We start from the raw sequence: 23,082 nt of genomic DNA on the forward strand, positions 1-23,082 counted from the left end.
ACCCAGGCAGAGAGGAGGAGGAGAGACAAAAAACTAAAACTAACAACAACAAAACCTGTAGCCAGCGTGGGCCAACCAGAGACACACGGGGACCGTGACAATTTCTATAGATCCTTACATGCTGCTGGCATAAGCAGTCCTACTTGCATCATACCAGATAGCTCCCATCCATTCTAGTGTTTTTCCTGCTGGTTGTCTGATCCAGTTTATTCCACACTGGCCAAAATCAAAACCAGATCCTCTGCAGAAATGCCTGAGGGCTTCCTGAGGGTTTTTCAATTCAATTCAATTCAATTCAATTTTATTTATATAGCACCAAATCACAACAAAAATTGCCTCGAGGCGCTTTATATTACAGTAGATACAGAGAAAAACCCAACAATCATATGACCCCCTATGAGAAAGCACTATGGCGACAGTGGGAAGGAAAAACTCCCTTTTAACAGGAAGAAACCTCCAGCAGAACCATGCTCAGGGAGGGGCGGCCATCTGTTGCGACCGGTTGGGGTGAGAGAAGGAAAACAGGATAAAGACATGCTGTGGAAGAGAGACAGAGGTTAATAACAGATATGATTCAATGCAGAGAGGTCTATTAACACATAGTGAGTGAGAAAGGTGACTGGAAAGGAAAAACTCAATGCATCATGGGAATCCCCTACGTCTATTGCAGCATAACTAAGGGAGGATTCAGGGTCACCTGGTCCAGCCCTAACTATATGCTTTAGCAAAAAGGAAAGTTTTAAGCCTAATCTTGAAAGTAGAGATAGTGTCTGTCTCCTGAATCCAAACTGGAAGCTGGTTCCACAGAAGAGGGGCCTGAAAACTGAAGGCTCTCCCTCCCATTCTACTTTTAAATACTCTAGGAACAACAAGTAGGCCTGCAGTGCGAGAGTGAAGTGCTCTAATAGGGTGATATGGTACTACAAGGTCATTAAGATAAGATGGGGCCTGATTATTTAAGACCTTGTATGTGAGGAGCAGGATTTTGAATTCAATTCTGGATTTAACAGGAAGCCAATGAAGGGAAGCCAAAACAGGAGAAATATGTTCTCTCTTTCTAGTCCCTGTCAGCACTCTTGCTGCAGCATTTTGGATTAGCTGAAGGCTTTTCAGTGAGTTTTTTGGACATCCTGATAATAATGAATTACAGTAGTCCAGCCTGGAAGTAATAAATGCATGAACTAGTTTTTCAGCGTCACTCTGAGACAGGATATTTCTAACTTTAGAGATGTTGCGCAAATGGAAGAAAGCAGTCTTACATATTTGTTTAATATGTGCATTGAAGGACATGTCCTGATCAAAAATGACTCCAAGGTTCCTCACAGCGTTACTGGAGGCCAAGGTAATGCCATCCAGAGTAAGAATCTGGTTAGAGACCATATTTCTAAGATTTTCAGGGCCGAGTACAATAACCTCAGTTTGATCTGAATTAAGAAGCAGAAAGTTAGCGGCCATCCAGGTCTTTATGTCTTCCTGCAGTTGAACTAATTAGTGTGTGTTATCTGGCTTCATGGACAGATAGAGCTGGGTGTCATCTGCATAGCTGTATGAGCTAAGCTAGCGAAACAGTACAGACACAGTGAGTGAATACTTTGGTTATAAATTAGGTAGTGAGTACACAGAAAGTGTGCTTCGAATGAAGGACGTGAGGATTATACTATTAAAAAATAATGTATTTAAAAGTTTTTAATTAAATTGCTCAGCAGATAAGCTACTCAGAAACACCACTGTGTTTGAGCAGGAATAGGAAGTGATACTCTACCACAGAGCGAGCGAACACCAAGTGACAGCGCCACCAAGAGTCAGGAGGAGAACACTGTACTGTAGTGGAGGGAATGGACTCCAAAGCCTGACCATTCAAACCTGCTAAAGCTCAATGAAAATCAGAGTGAAATGTTTAGTAATTCAAACAATTTTTAAAATCTGATTATTCTTTTTTTGTATCATTATCATGACATTAAGCAACTTTCAGGCCGGAGCACTGTCATCAGAAAAGTCTGAGCATGACTTTATAAGTGAAGGGATGAAGGAAGTGCTTTGAGGGGAGAGTCAATAAGTGGACAATATTTTGGCGTCTGGGTTTTACTAGGGAGAGGCTAAAATATCAATATCAAATAATCAAATGTGTCTCAAAAACTTTAATTTACAATATAAAAGACATTGAGATTACATTTACTGTAAAATAGTGATATATAATTTAAACAGAGTTATAACAATAGGATAACATTTTATTGTATTCTGATTATGATTTTTTTAAGGATACTTTGCTGTTATGATGGTGTAATTATTATTAAATTGCCCCTCTGGCAACCAGTTTTCTGGTATTTGGCTGAGGAAATGGGTGGTAAATAACCTTTATAGAAGTCAAAGACTGAGTTGTCCTGCTACAGCCACACACTCCAGGTAGCATCACAGGCCTTTATCTCCTCTGCCCATGTTTCAGCCATCAGATGGGACAGATTCAAATAAAGTCACATTAGACACTGAAGTCATCATATATTATACATAATTATTTTTGGCTTCTACGAATATCATGCTATTATCATTAGAATAAAGATTGTGTATTATATTTATATTATGTGCGTTACTGTGGGTGGTTCTCTGGCACCATTAGACTGATCATCAGAGTCAACTTCCTTCTGAAAGAGTCTGTGTTCATGCTAAACGTGTTCTTTACTGCTTGTACTGTGTGCTGTGTCTGACATGTACATTACCAGTGGACTTAGTTTCTTTTTCTGTATGCAGCTTGTCTTATCCAGAATATTCGAGCACTGACAATGTGAAAATTGACAAGTGATGGTCAGACGTCACCCTGGCTGCACAGTTGCAGAGGCTGACTGGGTAAGCTGCTCACACTTCACACCTGTGGAATATAACATGGTGAACACTGATGTATTGCAACAGTGTAACATTAGCAGTGCTTTGATTATACTGTCCATGTCTCTTTTTCAGTGAGGCTCACAGCAAAAGACCAACAGAGAACATGCAGGTAACATGCTGTATGAAATCAAACACCTGTTCATGCCATCTTTACAAACACTCATGAAAAAATGAGTCGTTCTATACAGTGCAATTAATGTGAACATGGTGATAAATTATGATGCGATCGCTGCAGTTTGCGAAATTTCTTCCCTCCTAGATATTCCACAATAGACTGTAACTGGTGTTGCATGGAAGTGGAAGCATTCAAGGACCACAGCAACTTAGCCATGAAGTCTCAGACCACATAAAGTTAGAGTTAGGTCAAATGCTGAGGTGCATTGTGCATAAAAGTACTGATGACTCAGTAACTCCAAAGCTCCAAACCTACCTGGTATAACATCAGCACAAAAACTGTATGCCAGGAGCTTTATCACATGACTTTCAATTGTCTACCAACTCCCATAGGTGTACTGAGTAGGTGGTCTAGTAGTTCTATCAATGTACTGTAGTATAAGTGCAGTCAGATTATCTAAGCAACACATTTGTTGTTTCTACATCAGATTTTTACTTGAACTCATGGCATTTTCAAGAAAAAATGTTTAGGAAAAGTCTAAATGTTTTGTTTTTTTTTACTATTCAATCTCCACTCTGCTGTTGTCTCTGGAGCAGGTAATCCCGTCTTTGGATGACAGACCAAAATACATTGTGAATACTTCATCTGATACCGTAATGTCTTTGCTGTTGTTGTGTTTGCCAGACAATACTTTAAAAAAGAACAAGAAAAAAGAAAGAAAGAAAGAAAAGTTGCTCTAATTAAAAAAAACAAAAAAAAAAACATAGAGGCAATAAATCCCATAGTTTAAATTTTAAAACATTTTAAAATTAAAAATGAAATATGACTATATTAAATGTTTAAATGCTTAAATTAAACATTTGTATCAATATTTATCACGTTCATTTACATAGAAATACTCTAGCTTCTAAAAATATGTATTTACTAGGGGTGCAACGATATTCGTATCGATATTGAACCGTTCAATACAGTGCTTTCGGTTCGGTACGCATATGTATCGAACAATACAATTTTTTTCAAATTTTTTTTTTTTTCAATTTTTTTTTTTTTTTTTTTTTTTTTTTTGTGTCCCGTTTGGATCTATAGCCATCAGAATTGTTGTCTTGAGGCCAAGAAAGATGCCAAGAGGATTTATTTTAAGTGGATCATCATATTGGTCCATTTGATTGACCTTTATTATAATTATGAATTTATTTTATTTTCAGTTGCAAACGGGACAGACATGACTGTGGGATAGGACAGGGGGAAAGAATGAAAGAAAGAGGGGGAGAGAAAGAAAGAAAACCAAAGGGGAGAAAAAAAAAAGAACAATACAAAATTTGTAATTTATTTTATCAACTTTCCTTCTGACGATGCTGTCTGTGTTGAGCGCTCAGTGAATCTGCATTTGACTACTCCGCCTAGGCTCGAGAGTGCAGCCTAGGCGGAGTAGTCGAACGCAGATTCACTGAGCACTCAACACAGACAGCATCGTCAGAAGGAAGAGCGCAGGGCAAGCTAGCGAGACAGAAGTGGACCTCCCCACCCTCATTCAGATCTGGCGTTTGGAATTATTTTGGTTTTCATGTGACGTATGACCCTGAAGGTAAGCGAGTCATGGACTAAAGTAAAACAGTATGTTGGATGTGCCATGCAATGCTCAATTACATGGGTGGGAGCTAGTGTGTTAGCGCAGTTAGCTCGTTAACGTGTTGGCCGTCTAGCCCCTCTGTATAGGGTAGCTCGTTAACGGAGATTTGCCGTGTTGTGGCGTTAAGGTTATTTCAACGAGATTAACCTGAAAGCACTAGTGGGAACACAACGAATATGACTGCACATTTACACCGACATCATCCTAGTGCAAAGACAAAAACAACAAGCATGCATGCTACAAACTTTAGCCGAGTCATTTAGACAGCTGTTAGCACAGGATTCTCCTTATGGAGACCTGATATGTTTAATATGCTGCTGAGAATATAGCCCAGAAGAAGCGGATAGTATAGCTTTTATTTTGGAAAGAGACATTTCTCTGTAATAAACTCTCTTTTCCAAAGATGAGTGATTCCTCAATCAGATACAGGGCTCGCAATATCGCTAGCCCGACGTCCCGGGGCTATCTCTCCCCTGCCTGTCGGGCTATTGTAGGAAGGAAAAATATATGTCAATGCTTTTGCATTCTTTCAGAAATGTAGCTGGGTAATTATGTCATTGGGTGAGCCACTGTCAATATGTGACATATTGAAATCGTGTTTGAATTTGCGCTTGTTTTTTTGCTTTCACTTTGCAATCGCGCGAACTGTGTATAGAGAGCGACAGCACTGATCTGTGAGTGATGATAATTTGTGCACCAATTCCTCTGACATCGTCTTATTAATTGTTAGCTTACTATGCAAACATGACAAGTGAAATCTCCCGCAGCTTAAACATGTGAGAGGTTGATCGCGCAGAGAATCGCTGAGCTTATGTGAGTGCGGCAGGATATATATTTCACTACGATGACCTGGATGATTGAGAACCTTCACAGACAGATATATATTTTAGTTCTGCTGAGCCAAATAAGACAGGTCAGGGTGAAGAAGTGACAGCCAAAGAAAAGCTTACCACAAAACGGAGAAGTTATGACAAATCAGACTATAAGGCAAAAAGAAAGTGCAGCTTTATGGTTTCATGGACAAAATAATTTCTGTGGCTGCAATATGACGAGCTAAAAAACAACACGCACAAGGGTTAGGGTTAAATTTAAAAACTGTACTTTTGTGTTAAAATATATATTTATAATTTTAATAAATGACAAATTAAAAAGGCATGAACATTTTTTTTTGTATCGAAAAAATATCGAACCGTGACACCAAAGTATCGAACCGAACCGAACCGTGAATTTTGTGTATCGTTGCACCCCTAGTATTTACAGATGGTAGAATCACAGGTGTTATTGTGACAATGAGTTGAACATCAGATTTTTGGTCATATACTGCCCCCTGTAGATCCCTGTGAAACTGTATGTCTGAAGGTTTTTGTAAAGCCTCTCTCATTACTTAAACCACTGTGGGTCTCTGGCACAGTAATACACAGCAGAGTCCTCTGGCTTTAGGTTGGAAAGGCTCAGATACACTATGTAGTTGCTGTCATCTCTACTGACTTCTATACGTCCAATCAAACTATTCGCATATCTGTTGTTGCTGGAAGGTCTGTGGCCAACCCCGATCCATTCCAGTCCTTTTCCTGGTTGTTGTCTTATCCAGCTCATACCACAGCAGTTAAAGTCAGAACCAGATCCCTTGCAGGAGAGACTGAGAGTCTCCCCAGGCCTTTTCATTACAGGACTGGAAGGAACAGACTCCAAACTCTGACCTGTAACACCTGGGGAGATGAAAACAGAAATGATGTTCTTCAGTGACTGGCTGACATAGTGTTTCTTCATAGTGAAGAAGCAGAAGCACTTACATGGCAGAAAGAAAGCAACCAGCAGCACAGTGAGTGTGTTTGTCATCTTGAGCCTGAAGATTCTCCACTGCTGCTCTGATGATCAACACAAAGTACAAGATGGGTCAGCAGGAAAGAAGTACACTGCACACATTTGCATTTGCATCAGGATTTAATGAAGAAGGTGTGGCTCTGGTGCTGTTATTCCTTATCACTGAATCTAATGTTGCCTTCATTTAGGATATTTTAAACACAGATATCCAGTTTTCTTTTTTAATTATTATATTTTTCTAACTATAATATATATCAGAAGAAATAATACGACTCCCTCACAGTCAGTAGTTATATTTTATAAGATTCACTCGACCATAAAAAGATAAACACATAGTAATTATCACACTCTCTTTCACGTTCTACTTGTAAAAGAAAAGTATAAGTAAACATCCATTCAGACAGGCAGCACTGAATTAGGACATGATACAGTACTGGCCAAGTGTTTGAATTGAATTGAATTGAATTAAAGAAAATAAGAACATAGTATCGAGGAGAGCCGCAGGTATCTCTCAGCACAAGCTTTTATGTAGCAACATTTGTCTCCATGTAATATAGCAACATTCTCCCTTTGTGATAGAGTCAGTTTAATTGCCTGACTCTTAAATTTTATAAAAGTTATAGAGTAGTAATGATGTTTTTACTTAAAAAAAAAAAAAGGAGTTTAATGATTTGAAAAAACAATGTTGTTCTATTTATAAAGTGTTTCAATTCTTTTGAAACAAAGGTCTATTTGTGATTCTAATCCTGACAGAACACTGCATTTGTTCTGCTTCTTATTGTTTCATCTTTTACCAGGACACGTTTACTGTTGGTCAGTCACTGATGCCAGAACATTTTGATTTTGATCTCTCTTTCTGGTGGCTCATCTGTTTTCATGTTACATGTCAGACTATGGCCTCTATTCCTTCTAGTCCTGTAGTGAAAAGGCCTGGGCAGACTGCACTCTTTCCTCATTGTTCCTCATCTACCTGCTGTACAATGCACTGTGTTTTTAAAGTGCTATATAAATAAATAAATGATGATGATGATGATGATGATGATGATGAGTGTTCTGAGGGTTCCTCTTCTGGTGGTTTCATATTAAGAGTGTTCAGGTTCATGTTTATATCTCCTGATGATTTGTGTTACTGTGGTTGGTTTTGCTTTACACTGGATAGTCTCAGATACACCATGCTGCTTCTGTTGTGTCTGGTGATTTTGCTTTTTAGTCACGCCACTCAGTCAGAACAGAGAGCTGCCGTCTCTGACTTTGGTTCTGCTGAAGGTTTCATCTTTAAGTTGTTGATCCAGGTATGCTTTGCCCCAGTTCTTTAAAAATTATACTACAAACATCATCTTTGCTGTTTCAGTAGAGTTCAGTTTGGGTTTCTTCTGGTGCCGTGTTCTCTTATACTGAATCTGATGAAGAAATCTATATGAAACACCGTTGTTGTATGCTACATTTCAAAACTTGTATATTCACCACAGCAGATCCACATCAACACTGTTCATTAATACGAAAGTAAAGTAGCGTAGTGTATGTGGATTGTATGTCAATGTTTTTCCTCTTTCTCATCGTTGGTCCTCCTCATGAAAGCTTCAAGGAAAATGTTTAGGAAAAAGGGAAATGACTGTTTGACCCTGCTGTTGTCTCTTGCACTGATAAACTCTCTGACTAAAGCATGTTTTAAATACTTCCAGATGTGTTTGCTTTTATTCACTGTTTGAGGATCAACATCCTTTTCTCTGGAACACCTAGGAAAGAGACAAGTAAAATACTTGAACTAAGTTCTCTATCTCAAAATAAAAAACAAACAACACATGTTTTTTAAAGCTATGTTCTTGAAACATACAGACTCAAGGTAGACTCAAAATATTGATGGTTGATTGCTAGTGTTTAAATGTATTTATACATTTATTCTCTGATATGTTTGTTAGAGGTTATTGCATTTTTTAAATTTGTATTCACACGTGGAAGAATCACAAGCATTATCATGTCAGTGAGATGAATATTATATTCTTGATCATCTACTGCCCACTGTAGATTCCTGTAAAACTGTATGGCTGAAGGTTTTATATAGCCTCTCATTACTTAAACCACTGTGTGTCTGGCACAGTAATACACAGCAGAGTCCTCTGGCTTTAAGTTGGAAAGCCTCAGATACACTATGTAGTTGCTGTCATCTCTACTGACTTCTATACGTCCACTCAAACTACTCGCATATTTGTTGTTGCTGGAAGGTTTCCTATCCATTCCAGTCCTTTTCCTGGTTGTTGTCTTATCCAGCTCATAGCACAGCAGGTAAATTCAGAACCAGATCCCCTGCAGGAGAGACTGAGAGTCTCCCCGGGCCTTTTCATTACAGGACTGGAAGGAATGGACTCCAAATTCTGACCTGTAACACCTGACTGACACAGTTTTCCTGGTTAATGATGGAACAGTAAGAAGCAGAAGCACTCACATGGCGGAAAGAAAGCAAACAGCAGCAGAATGAGTGTGTTTGTCATCCTGAGCCTGAAGATTCTCCACTGCTGCTCTGATGAGCAACACAAAGTATAAGATGGGTCAGCAGGACAGAAGTACACTTCACACATTTGCATTTGCATCAGGATTTGATTAATTTAATGTGTCTCTGGAACAGTAATACACAGCAGAGACAGTGTTTCTTCATAGTGAAGAAGCAGAAGCACTCACATGGCAGAAAGAAGTCAGTGTGTTTGTCATCCTGAGGATTTAGAATAATCAGTTTACATGAAAAGCATCTCTTTGGACTGTGAGGGGAAGTAGAAGTCCAGGGTGAGAACCCACAGGCACAGGGAGAACATGCAAGTTTCACATAGAAAAGGCCCAACATGGATACAAACCCAGGACCTTCTTGCAGTAAGGTGACAGTACAAACCACCTTCTTATGCACCTTATTTGACTTTTTTTTTTAAAGATAAGAGGCCATTGCTGGATCATTCATGTAGTCATGGTCAAAGATCATTTAATTTTTAAAAAGTTGAGACAGGGGCAACTAATCAATTGAGAAGGTGTGTAATGCTAATAAAAAAATCATCTAGTGGAACATTTAACTAATGACGTTCATCAGTAACAATAGCTTAGTATAAAAAGAACATCCTTGAGAGGCTAAGACAGAAGTAAAGATGTGGAGGGTCTCACTAATGTGTGAATTTGGCAAATTCAATTCACATTAAGCATTTTCCTTTATCTGTAATATACAATCAATAAACACTTCAGAGAAATTGAAGACATTTTTGTACAAAAGGGACAAAAACAGTTAGCAGGTGGCACTGAATGAGGACATGATTCTGTACTGAAAAGCACAGAAATTCATGGACATCACATGTACCAGCATTGTCTCCACGTAATAGAGCAGCATTGTTTCTTTGTAATTAGTTCTGCGTTATTGTCTGTTTGTTATATTCTGAGAAATTTGAAGCATACACTCAAAGGAGGGTTTAAATTATTTGAAAATTGGTATATTATTTATAGCACCCCAATGCAGGCTTTCTTTATGAACAACTGAGAATGATTTACATCTTCTACAGTGACTCAGCTTCTTTGGAAACACAGTCATATTATTTGTGATTCAAATCCTGACAGACGACTGCGGGTGTTTAATTCTGTTTCAGTTCTGACCTCTGTGAACCAGATTTAAACTGCTTCTTATTACTCCTTCCTAATCTGCACAGGAAGATGTGAGTTTGCATAGTGGGGGAAAAAAAAGTTTCAAACTAAAAAAAAAATCACATTTGCACATGTTTTTGGTTGTGCTTGTTAAATTTCAGTTTCATGCCTTGCTGATATTTTAACTATGATATGCAAAACATTTCTGTCTTTCATCATTAGTCAAGCATCTTTAATCATCAAAATGAGCCATAAGATTAAAAAATAAAAGAAAAAATACATTTAAACACCACATTTCTAGAAATTGTCTCCTACAGAAAGAAAAAAGCATTAAAACTTTAGATTTGTCAGTGTTTGTTTGTTCTTATGATTATGTTTGCATACAGTGTATTCACCATTTCAGGCCTGGACACCTGCTGACATTCAAATGTGTGCAGTGAAATGTGTGCCTTCTGTTTTAAGAACTTGTATTTGTAGTGCTGATCGTTTTTTAAAGCAGTTTCACATCTACAGCTGTGGTCCCAGAGGTATGTAGAGACGGGGCAGTAAGTCTCTAAAGATGATACTGCATGTTTCAAAAAACAAGAAAACAGGAAACCTTCAAGACTCACTGGCCATTGTGACAATACTACAGTCACATTTATCTCAAAGTGCTTTACAGTACAAGCCATATTCACTCATTTCCACACACACACATATACGCAGGCTTTTGATCGAGACATTTGCTCTGTCACACATACACTCTTCCAGAGAGCGCAGTTGCTTTAATGAAGGAAAACATCCAGTCAACAGCAGGGCAGAAATATCCAGTTTACCATCTGGATATCTGCTCTCAGATCTTAAGTGGGAGGGGCAGATTTGTCTGGGTCATATAAATAAAAATGCAGCTAAATGTTGCATGGAATTTATTCCTGTCTTTCTGCTTTCACTAACAAACATGTTCAGTTTGCTACCTCACTTCCCACAAGCCTAATATTTATTTTTGTTCCATTAAAAATAAATGATTTAATGAACAGCTGAATTTTGACCAGTTTCTCCTAATCCCCAGCCTGTACTTATGATGAATAAGAAGAAAAGGACAAATCCAATGACACAAACTACCACTTAAGGTACTTTGATTACATCAGGAGAAACTCAAGAAAAAAGTCTTTATTAACAAAGTGATGGCTATTAGGTACCCAACTTACTGGCAGTCCTTCTTGTCTGGCGTCATTATGGGCAAAACCTATTTACTGCTTAACAATTTGGAAAATGTTACAAGCATGAAAATGATGTAACTCTGATTAATATTCATTTCATTAATAGTTTTTACAAAAGACATCAGGACATGACATAACTACACAAAGACAATTTTATGTGGTGAATACAGTTAATCTGTTATATAAACAAGTATAATTTTAAATACATATCTGATGCCTGAGCTAGCTGCCACAATCTCATTTTCCTGTATTTATTTTGAGGCGTCACATTGGTCACGTGCTTATTTATTTAAAATTATGTGATGCAGTAAATAATGTGTATTTATGAGTTAAGACTTAAGAATATGATGCAGATTGACGACGTTACACACATCATAAAATTTTGACAAAGCATTGGCTTATATGGTCATATAACAGGACACTGCTGTATTCTCATATAAAGCATGTAAGAGTCACAGCGATTCTTTGTTTTCGCTGATTGTTTGCATGTAGAGACTATGACTAATCCTAAGCGTTAACTGCGGGGTCATATAAGAAACTTTTTTTTTCTATTTTTAAATATGTAATGGAAGCAGATTGTAGATAGTAAAACTGATGTAACAAATTAAAAAGCTTATTAGGGTAACATTTGAACACATATGTGAAATTGTCTATATGCACAGCATTTAAGCCTATCTTTCTTTTCCAGACCAAAGCGGCAGAGATAATCCATATGAGACATCCCTTGCCTCATCTGGCGTATGTGGACCGCAGCTGATCTCAGTTCATACACACACACACACATACTCTCACTCGCTCACACTAAAAACAGAAGGAATTTATAGTTTTATAAGAAAGAAATTCACAAATACACATAGCTTGGGGATCTTGACTGAATCTGGCATCATGAGTCTTAAACAGCCCTGCATCTTTCTCAAAGGAGGCAAAAGGAGACATGTAAGTAAACATATGATTTCAGTCTATTTAAATTTCTCTTCTTTTTCTCTGTCAACAGAAATTCATTATTTTTTTGGAATAGTTGTTTTGGTTCCTATGGTAATTCTTATATCGTAGAATTTTCAGCTAATGAGGAAACAGGCTTAAAGAACTAATTGTAAGGCCGATTTTTGCTTGGTTCCTCACCAGGATGCTTTTCTCTCATTTTCTTTGAATACATTTTCTAATTTCATAGTAATAAGACACTTTATACATAATTCTAACAAGCATAGCTTTACCAAATGAAGGCTATGATCTACACAGGACATTCTACACAGGAAATTTGATCAGATAGATGCTGTAGCTAAAGAACATGCCATGCAAGGGTGTATATGAACATAATAATACATGCTAAAAATGTACCATTCAGGAATAAAGATAGCAACTGTTAGAAGAATATCCCAGACAAAAGTATAATTACATAAACAACTATGAATGTATTTCACTCACACAATTGTATTAAAGATTTTCATTTATCATGTCTGAGTGACAATGACTCCCTCTCACTTCTTAGCTTACAATATTTTATTGCAGTAATGTTTAAATAAGTTATACACACTTACAGATCTTAAAGTCATTGAACAAAAGCAGTTTCAGCTAATGTGTTATGGGTGTTCTTATTATACAGGGAACATGATTATATATGCAGAGCTTAAGGAGCATTGCAGAAATGCACAGCATGCATGACTGTTACTTTTAGAAAGAGTCGTTTGTCCCCAGGGATGAGAATGTGTTGCGTGATTTGGTAACATCTGTCCAAGAACAACAGATGAAGAGTGCTTCATTGAGGCTGATGTTTACCAAATAGGTCAAATTTGTGGCACTACTGAAGCATTACTAATATCATTTTCATTTAAACTGTTTTGCAGTCAAGAGCACTTACACATGATGAGATAGAAGGTAATTATATGTTACGCTTTCATATTTACTTTATAAAGGGTTGTATAATTCTTTACATTTCTCACTTTTCCTCAAATTGTATGCTCCACAGAGTTACGTGAAGCTTTTGTAGAGTTTGATAAGGACAAGGATGGTTTAATAAGCTGTAAAGACTTGGGGAACTTGATGAGGACCATGGGTTATATGCCAACTGAAATGGAGCTGATAGAACTGAGCCAAAACATCAACATGAACCGTGAGTAATGTGACAACAAAGTAAAACTAAAACCTACAGTTTATTAACTGAAGAAAACGAAGTCTAACTATCACATTTTATGAAGAATAATACAGACAAATATAACAGTGACATTAAAAAACACCTTTTTTTCTGTGACACACATTTGACTTTTTTAAATATGTAATAAATTCCCATATTTGTTGATTATGTTTTTGTTTTTCGCTTTTTCTTTTATTATTTTTCTACAAACACAAATAGAAACATGGCATCATTTCTTCTTAAAGTTTCTGGAAACTTGACTTGAAAATGGTTCATTAAAGCTGACATTTCCTGTTTCATATGGGTATAATAACATTAGTCATCATAATGCATTTTATGATCATTTGGCTCATTCTATGTCAGTGTGTGTACATATGGACATTTATGAAACCCATAGAAACACTATTGTAAAGTATTTCATTCTAGTCCATCATCACAGGAAGACAAATGCCCTGCTTAAACTATGTTATCGAAATCTTATTGCAGTTGGGGGGCGGGTGGACTTTGAGGATTTTGTCGACCTAATGACCCCCAAGCTTCTGGATGAAACTGCAGGGATGATTGGTTTGAAGGAACTCAAAGATGCTTTCAAAGAGGTAAGCACACCTTTGACTCACTTTGTGGTCTTTGGCACCCCATGGTGGACAGTGCATTAACTTACTTTAAAAAACTTTGTTAGAGCATGAAACTCATGCAGCAGAACTCTAAAAGGTTTGCAATATTTGGATGGCTTCTTCCTCTTTTCTGCAGTTTGATTTAGATGGCGATGGTGCTATCACTTCTGATGAGATGAAACATGCTATGTTGAAGTTGTTGGGCAAACAAACCAGCAAAAATGAAATCGATGCAGTGGTCAAGGAGGCTGACGACAATGGTGATGGAACAGTTGACTTTGAGGGTAAGTTAAACAAACAGACCACAAAAAAATAATTTCATTTTACAGCAACTTTTTATATTATTTTGTGTTGCCTCACATAATAATATTACTATTACTATAACTGTGAAACAGGAAACTTAAAGAAAGAAGAAGTTGTGCATTCAGCTTAGTTTTAACTGATATAGTGCCAATTTATAACAACACTCACCTCAAGGAAAAGGAAATTAGTTTAACTTAAGCTTTTGTTGTTGTGACAAAAACATATTCAAAATTTGTCTTCCTAATACTGTGACAGTCCTCGGTAGAAAAACTTATTACACACGTATTTACCGATATTTCAATCTTGCTGGCAAATCTATGTCATCAATAATGCTGCTGCAAGGCTGCAACATTTACATAAGAATGAATAAATATTTGTAGCTTTATGGAGCAAGAAGAACATAGCTTATAGAAACTATGTTTATTTTCTTTACAGAGTTTGTGAAAATGATGTCACAGAAATGAGAACAAAGGAATGAAGAAAGGAGCGGATGTATTTTTATTACGTTTTCTGTTATTGTTATTTTGTAATTTCTGGTAATGGGCTCCTGCATCACTGCTAGAATATGTGGCACTCATTATTTTTTTAAATCTTACTTATTAATTTATGGATTTGCTATTGTCAAAATTTGTTAGCTCTAGAAAGCCAGACCTGATTTTGTGTATTTGTCACTTGTCCCCTTCTTTCTTAATGCCCTGAACGTGTCCAAGTTAAAAAAAATGACAGGTTGTATCTGTGTCATTGTTTGATTTTTAAAATTTATAAATAAATATAAAATATTAAAAATAGCAACTCTACAGTATATTAAGTTAATTTATGATCTGGACAGACTTGGTGGGCTGCGGTGCATACCGATATTTCATGCTGGAAGTGATTTACATTGCATGAATTCCTTCCTGGACATTTTCACCTATATTAGTTCTGCATGTTTAGCTGAAATTCTTGTTTTTGGCTCAGAAAAAGGATTGCAATTCATGTCAAACTACAAAAGGTCATTGATTTGCAGTTTAACTTAGCAGTGGAGTTTACTGACATGCTAATTATTGTATTCCCTGAACAGATACATGCATTTCCCCAGTTTTACTGCTAATCACCAGACAGGAGGTGTAGTCTAAGTGGTGCTGTGTTCTTGCCTTATTTGGATAAAACATCAGAGATTAGGTTTCTTTATTGCTCTGTGACATGTGAGATAATTAAAACATATGTGATGATTGTGGTAGAGATGCACCATTGTAAAAAATATATATATATATATTTTGTTGTTTTTGTTTTTTGTTGTTTGTTTGGTTTTTTTGCTTTGGCACCTTTAAATTAATATCTGAAACAAAATAGTTACAAAAATTAATAATCATCATTTTCCATGACCAAATTAACATAATTAATACAATGTTTTGTATATGTGTAAAAAAAAAATGTGATATTTATTGAATGATGAGTATTATTTATACATGTTGTTGTAATGTTTTGCTCTTTGGTTGTGTCTCCACTGTCTGCTGTCTGCTCTCATGAGCTCAGTCAGGCTCAGCTGTATTGGGAAAAAGAAGAACAGGGCACAGATGTTACTCTGGGATGGGTGATATGTTCTTTACTGACAGTCACAGCTTGAAGTTATTTCCTCTATGATCAGGACTATGATCAGCCTGTTATGGCAAATAGACAGTATTCTCAAAAATATTTTATTCCAGACTGCAGGTTGTGTAAAGGTTGAAGTTGTTGTATCCCATTTTTCTCTCTGCAGCGATGACTTGGGTAAAAATCATTCAGCATCTTTTCTCTTCAAAGTCAAGATTGCAAAATCTGTAATAAACCTCTGAAGGATGGCTGTTTCCATGGAATTTTATTTATTACTGGAAATTTTTCTCAACAATTGAACAGTTGAATACCAATGACTGATGTAATTTCCAAACAGCAGACTCCCAGTGATAGTAAGCAGAGATTTATTTTTCAACCACTTTCCATATTAGACATCTTTCACTTTTGAAAATCCCTCTAGTTGCTAATTCTGTTGCATAACAAAAGAACAGCATGTGAGTTCTTGCATGTGACAAAGGCTATTTTCATCTTTCAGACTTACATGTAATGGTTGAGTTTCTAAAGACTAATATCAAGGCTGGTAATGACAAATAATGTGTGTTATAGAACTTTGTTACATTTTCAGAAAAAAAACTACTTAATTATTCTTTCTGACTGGATGACTAATAATATTGCAATATGCCATTAGTGGCATACAAATATCTCTACAATATAGGTTTAACTTTATTTTTAAATATTTACTAATAAAGTTTAATTAATTTTTTTTTTTACTTCATATCTCTTCATTTTGAAAAAAATCTTCTTTTACTTGCTTTTAAATTGTTATACTATCTGCTAATGACTGTGAAAGCTTCATTATTTCTTCCCAGTAAATGTCCCCTGCTGAATGAATCATTCCCATACAACTGCATTTAAACAGTCTCGGGAATAATCTGCCTCTTTGGGATGGATTAGTTCAGTCAGTGTAATCCCCATCATGGGACCCTCACAGGAACAGATGGCAGATAAGACAAAATCGGCACACTAATTCTTATCTACCGACTAAAAAAAGGAAGCAAAAAAGGGCTAAATGACCTAAATGATTGGAAATGTGTTTCAGTATGATGATTGAATTAAAAGACACATTCATTAAAGTGTTTGTGTGATATGTTTTAGACTGCATACCTTTTTTTAGACTATAAACTTGCCCATGTCCCTAAATAATTATTTTCACCTAAATAATTAAGTTTTGAAATATATACAAATAAGAATATTCAAATATTCAATGCAGCAACTTATTGCATTTAGGCATGTAGAAACTGTCATGAAGAACTTACACCGTGGCCTGGTTGTTAGTGTCGAATGCAGTGGTCTGAGTATTTCATAAACTGCTGATCCACTGAGATTTTCCCACCTAAACATGTCTAAGGTTTGCAGACTATGGACCAAAAAAGAGAAAATATCCAGTGAGCGGCAGTTCTCCAGCTGAAAATGGCAGAGGTCACAAGAGAATGGTCAGACTCCTTAAAGGAAGACAACGGTGACTTAAATAACCACTTCTTATAGCCAAGGTATGCAAAAGAGCATCTCTGAATGTATAACATGTAATTGTAAAGCAACTACAGCTGCAGAAGACCACAGTAAGTCTTACTCCTGTCAGCTGAAAAAAGGGAACTGAGACTACATTGCGCAGGAAAAATGTTCCCTGATGAGTCTCAGTTTCCAGTGTGACATTAAGATAGTGGGTCAGAATTTTGTAAACAGCATAAAAGCATAGACGCATACTGCCATCTGTACATCCGTCCATCCAGATGATATTTGGGCCCCTTGGTACCGACTGATTATATATAGCAAGACAATAATGGTTTGATCATTTATTTGGTTTTTGATTTCCAAACAGCATTGACAAAAGCCTCATATAGGACTGTGCAAAAGTTTTTGAGCCACACATCATCATCATCATCATCATTATTATTATTATTATTATTATTACAAAGAATAAACATGTTTATATTAAGTATTGAATTTTAAGCTTATTATAATTTTACAATTCTGTTTTGTATTTTCTATTTTTTACAATTCCTTATGTACTGAATTATCATGTGTGTTCTTATATGTTTCAATAAATCACTGCACCTTCGTCCCATTTTCCTAGTAAAATATAAAGAACTGACAGATGGATCAAGACTTTTGCACAGTACTATATGTTGTATAATATGTAAACCACTGCAGGGCAATCAGTTATAAACAAAACTATAGGAAAGCACTTCTAGATAGAAATATACAAGCATACACAGAGGACTGTATGTAGGGAAAGAAAGAACCACAGTATATATTAGTCAAAATATTTTTGGCAATAATTTTGGAAAATAAAAATCATTTTATATTACAATTGTAATATTTATCTTTTTTTTTCACAGTTTTTCTGGTTGAATCATTCCCATAGCATATCTGCACATGCATCAACAGTTGAAAATAAACTCCAGTAGTTTTCACATGCATAAAGTTATGATGCCAAGTTGCTAACACTGGATCTGCTCTTTGTGCTTTCAAGTGATGCTTAGTTTGTGGCCTAGCATCCAGCCTATAACAACAATGTAATGCATTCATGTGGTAAATCTCGGTGTAGACCCTAAATCCAACAGCACTTGAAAGCATGGCTTGTGTAATTCTTGGGGCAGATTCACACAGCGGTTAATTTACTGGAATGAGATGCATGTCCCAGGACTACCAGGTCTAATGTAAGGCATCTCTTCATGTTGTATACAAGTACACAGATAAACAAAAACATTTTAGAGTTCAGGGCTGAACATGAAGTCCAAGGCTTGTCTCTCTGCTGCAGCCACATTTGGATGCCAAAGGTCCACACTTAAAATGACGCTGGGTCTAGAATCTGGAGGGCCTTTCAAAGGAGACGGAGATATAGTTTTAGCATTTAAAAAATGTAATAGCTGTTTATACTTATCTAAAACAATTCATAAAAATTGATCAGGAATCTTTTTTTTTAATTACCCACCACATTTTACATCTTAACATTTGGTCATATGTTAATTAATAAATGCAATAAGCTAATAGATCACAAATTAATTCATTTGTCAAAGCCATTTGTGACTCACTGACCCTTGTGGGAGACAGTGTGAAGGAAGGAGTCATCAACCAGGAGGCAGTGTCCTTCTGACCAGCACTGAGGCTCCCCTCCCACCACCAGCTCGCACAGGGGTGGAGTCTGCAGACCTACAACAGCGACGTCTGTCTTTCAGCTTTGGTTTTAAAAACACAGCATTATGCTTTCCCCTTTACTTAAAAGGGCATGGCTTCCAACCCTGTTTTTATTTAAAGCAGCAAGGATTATAGCCAGATGGATCACATTACAAAAATGACGAGAGGGAACTGAACCTCAACCCTGACCAGAGAAGTATTACATTATGCAATGGTTTAGTATTTAATCTGTTTTTTCTTCTATTTCTCTATAGTGCAGCGAAGTCTGACAACAATTTATTATGTGCACCCAAACAGTTCCACCTTTTTAATCTTAAATCCAATAATACTGCTTTGTTTTTGCTCGCACAGTGCATTATGTATAATGAACTAATAATTTACATAACTTGAGGTAGTTCCTGCAATACACACACATACATACCCTGAAGTCAAGTCCTACAGGTGATAAACCAGTATGTGTGTGTGTGTGTGTGTGTGTGTGTGTGTGTGTGTGTGTGTGTGTGTGTGTGTGTGTGTGTGTGTGTACTTTGATGTAAATATCATAAAAACAGGTCATTAGGTTGAGGAGGATAAATCCATGTATTAGTGTAGTGTGGATAGTTACAACAGAATAAACAGATTCCATTATCCACAATAACTATAAGTCCATTACATACCAAGATGACAACGCAGGCGTGTATTAGTGGGTCCATATGTGCTTCCCAAAGTTGCTCCAGGGCCCAGCAGCCAAAATCCTGCTGATCCCAATGAATTGCTGTTTATAAAAGTACGTAAAGACAGAAGTGTCCGGTAGGTGCAGGGACAGGCACGGCAGTTTCCTGCCACAGAGACACCAGCGCTGTACAAAGGAAACACAGCTTGGCCCTGAAAAAGATAAAAGTCCATGTTTAACATTTGATACAGATCTTTTTTTTTCTAACAGTTCCAATCACAAGCTTACATCCACTCATCGTTGGCATGAAGTCAGTAATTTGGGGATTTTAATGATTTCTTGGAACTGTTCTTTTTCCAGGGTGGGATGATTTTACAGCACACATCTTTAATTGCTTTAGAAAACAAGAACTGGGTCCACACATTTCAATTTATTTTGGATTTTATCTAATCCACACAAAAGTATGCATACGGGCTCAAATATATACAAGTACTCACTTTAATATTTTAATACGTGCTGCTGAAGCTTCTGTAATCCCCTTTAACATGACAAGGTCCAGGTCTATTGACTTCTCATTGGTGATAATAACCAGCTACAGCTTGACTGACCAATACTCAGAACAATAGTTATGCAGATGTGTCACCACTTTGCCAAGTAGGCACAAACTGCCACCCTCAGATGAGATGAAGCCAGTTTTACATTGCCATGAACTGAGAGGGTGCCAAGCTAGAAAGAATTCCCTGCTCCAAAATCAACACCTTTGAACTCGACTGAAATTTAGTCACAAAACTGGGTCCAAGCCAGAAAAAACTGTTTAAATTTACTCTACCAATTCTACCAAGACGAATAGACAAATATCTGGCCAGAATTTTGTCAGAAGCTTGTTAATGGCAATCAAAAGCACTGATGTGCAACTTGATTTAAACAAATTTCACTTTTACTCTGAGGCTGTCAGCATACTTTTTATGCTGTGGATTAGAGAAGATCCAAAATAAATTCAAACTTGTGCACCCAGTTCTTGTTTTTTTTAGTCATTAAACATGTGTGCTGTACAAACATGGCACCCTGGAAAAAGGACAGTTCAGATAAATCATTAAATGTCCCAAATTAACATGGCATTCATGTCTTTGATGAGAGTAAACTAGAGACCACAACTGTACATTATGAGCCAAAAAAAAGAAAAAAACAGTGAAAAAATAATGAATAATCAGAAAAATGCCATCATACTAAAATATATCTCAGGAAGTGTAGTAGATTTCCAGGACTTACCAAGTTCATTCCATGGTATTTTGAATGACAGATAATTATTTTTGGATGGTGCATTATATCACTTTCTCCCAGTTGGCCTGAAGGATTTTATTGCATACCTTTGGTCCTACACAGGTCCAGCCTAATTTTGAGTCAATGCCCTTCTGGTAAACAGCCTGGAATTCAGCCAAGATCGCAGGGTAGTTGGCTTCCAAGACTTCAATGTCATGTCGATGAGCGTCACGTGGGAAGAAAGGCACACTTGGAACATCTGGCAGAAAGAAGAGATGAGGCTTCTGTATAGCAGAGTGATCATTCAGTCTGACCTAAAGTGAGACAAATGAAAAAGCTGTGATTATTTCTTGGCAGAGTTTTCTTTTGGTTTTTTTGGCTTCAAGAATGCAGCTGTAAATCTTAAACCATTGTGGAACAACTCTTGCAGTCCACTTGGAAGCATACCTGCTCGCGGAGGCCCTTATGAATGCGGCCCATGCCCACCCAACTGTAGCGTTTGGCATACTGCTGCAGGGCTGTGTACAACTTCTTGGCTTCTGCAGATGCCTGGGCAGGGAACAAGGCATGACTCAGCACTGGGGTGAGGTAGCCCTGTCCCTGCTCATCGTCTTCCACTGTTTCCATGGAAATAAAGGGACTAATTTGATCGCTCCTGGACAGCTTGGATCGTGCACTGCACTTTGTTCCAATACAGCTACCGCTACGGGACATCATGGACCTCCTTGAGCTTGACTTGAGCTTTCCAGCATGCGCATGGCCTGGGATTGGCAGATCGGAGCCCATCCGATAACAGTGCCAAAGAAACAAAAGCAGTAGAGTCCACAGAAGGCCGCTCAGTGATTGTACACCCAGCTCCATATACGGAGTCAAGGGAAGCGTGTTCATTGACCAGTGCATCCTTTAATTTTGGGAGACACTGAAATAATAAAATAGAAACAGACTGAGAGATAATACAACATGTGTAATTTGGCAAAGTTCTATTGCTACTTTACTTCTTTTATGAATTTAAGGAGTTTTACAGATGCCATCACACTTGTACTTTTTACTTGCACTTTTTGCATGGTTATGTTTTTAATTAAAGTGGATTCGTGTATTTTTTTTTTAATTTATGGAACAAAACAACAAGATTTTTTCCACAGTTCTGTTTTTCTTGCAGTCCAAAGCAAACAAAAGACCGTCCTTGCCCAACCTATTTTCTTTATCGTAATCCCCGTTCAGCGCCATGGGGATTGAGGTCGATGTCAGAGTGGACTTGAGAGTGGACATGTAGCTTTGGATCACTGGGTCACTTACCCCCCCCCCCCCCCCCCTTTTTTTTTTTTTTTTTAAGTTGGAGGCTGACATGGTGTTACATAAGACCTGATCTGTGACCCAAACTAGCTGTGGATTTCACTGCAGGCTAGGTCTTGTGACTACAAAGTTTAGCTTTTACTTTGAATTCACGGAACTTTTGAAACAGTTTTATGTTATGTTTCAATATTTATCCATTAGTTAAAATATTAGTATTGCATGACTAGTGCAACTGTTGCATTTGGCTTTTGGGGTATATACGCGCGCGCGTGTGTGTGTGTGTGTGTGTGTGTGTGTGTGTGTGTGTGTGTGTGTGTGTCTTTAGAAGATTCAGTAAACAAAGTGTCGGGGTTTGGTCATATTTCTGCACATTCGTTTAGCCCTCACATGTAGTGGAAGCACCCCGTGCTGCAGCACAGACGTACACCATAAATGTGTTTCATGATTTGCGCATGCTTCAGCATACATTTTTGTTTTTTTGTTTTTTTGTTTTTTGTTTTTTTCCTCTGCACCAGCCCCCACAGCTCGGCTGGCTTGTTTACTGCCCGTGTTCCATGTTGGAGCAAACATCCACCCATTCCAAGAATCGGCGGCTGAAAATGTTCGCCATGCACACGGTACGACACATGCAGGCCTTTAAATGAATAAACATACACTATTTACCGTGCCGCTTTTCCCGTCCCTGTCAGATTACCTTGATAAAGGCTACAACGCAGCGCTGTGTCGGGACGCACTTCAGCACCGCGTCGGTGGACAGCTCCTCCACCGCTGACAGACAAAATGTGGTGGGGAGCTTCGCGGCGCTCTGCAGTTACAGCATTTCGCCGCTAGGGTGCAC

The 23,082-nt window shown here is 37.4% G+C and overlaps 2 protein-coding genes across 4 annotated transcripts; one reads left to right on the forward strand and one right to left on the reverse strand.

Moving 5' to 3' along the window:
* The first annotated feature begins 11,948 nt into the window (after nucleotides 1-11,948).
* On the forward strand, nucleotides 11,949-16,128 carry cabp5b (calcium binding protein 5b). Its single transcript, XM_082529258.1, has 6 exons — nucleotides 11,949-12,196; nucleotides 13,105-13,135; nucleotides 13,227-13,370; nucleotides 13,878-13,987; nucleotides 14,142-14,289; nucleotides 14,744-16,128. The coding sequence occupies exons 1-6, from the start codon at nucleotides 12,146-12,148 to the stop codon at nucleotides 14,770-14,772; spliced, it is 513 nt and encodes a 170-aa protein (XP_082385384.1). The 5' UTR covers nucleotides 11,949-12,145; the 3' UTR covers nucleotides 14,773-16,128.
* Nucleotides 16,129-17,300: 1,172 nt separating this feature from the next.
* Nucleotides 17,301-23,063, reverse strand: asphd1 (aspartate beta-hydroxylase domain containing 1). Of its 3 annotated transcripts, none has more exons than XM_082531176.1 (6): nucleotides 22,939-23,063; nucleotides 21,399-21,870; nucleotides 21,059-21,265; nucleotides 19,696-19,903; nucleotides 18,941-19,054; nucleotides 17,301-18,722 (listed from the first exon to the last, which is right to left on the reverse strand). In XM_082531176.1, exons 2-6 carry the CDS (start codon nucleotides 21,849-21,851, stop codon nucleotides 18,613-18,615), a joined length of 1,092 nt encoding a protein of 363 aa, XP_082387302.1. In that variant the 5' UTR covers nucleotides 21,852-21,870; nucleotides 22,939-23,063; the 3' UTR covers nucleotides 17,301-18,612. The 3 variants fall into 3 exon arrangements, with proteins under 3 accessions (XP_082387302.1, XP_082387303.1, XP_082387304.1); XM_082531177.1 differs by having other exon boundaries at nucleotides 22,899-22,949; XM_082531178.1 differs by lacking the exon at nucleotides 18,941-19,054.
* Nucleotides 23,064-23,082: the final 19 nt, after the last annotated feature.

The sequence above is a fragment of the Aulonocara stuartgranti genome (assembly GCF_965226115.1).
Source record: "Aulonocara stuartgranti genome assembly, chromosome: 4".
Taxonomy (NCBI): domain Eukaryota; kingdom Metazoa; phylum Chordata; class Actinopteri; order Cichliformes; family Cichlidae; genus Aulonocara; species Aulonocara stuartgranti.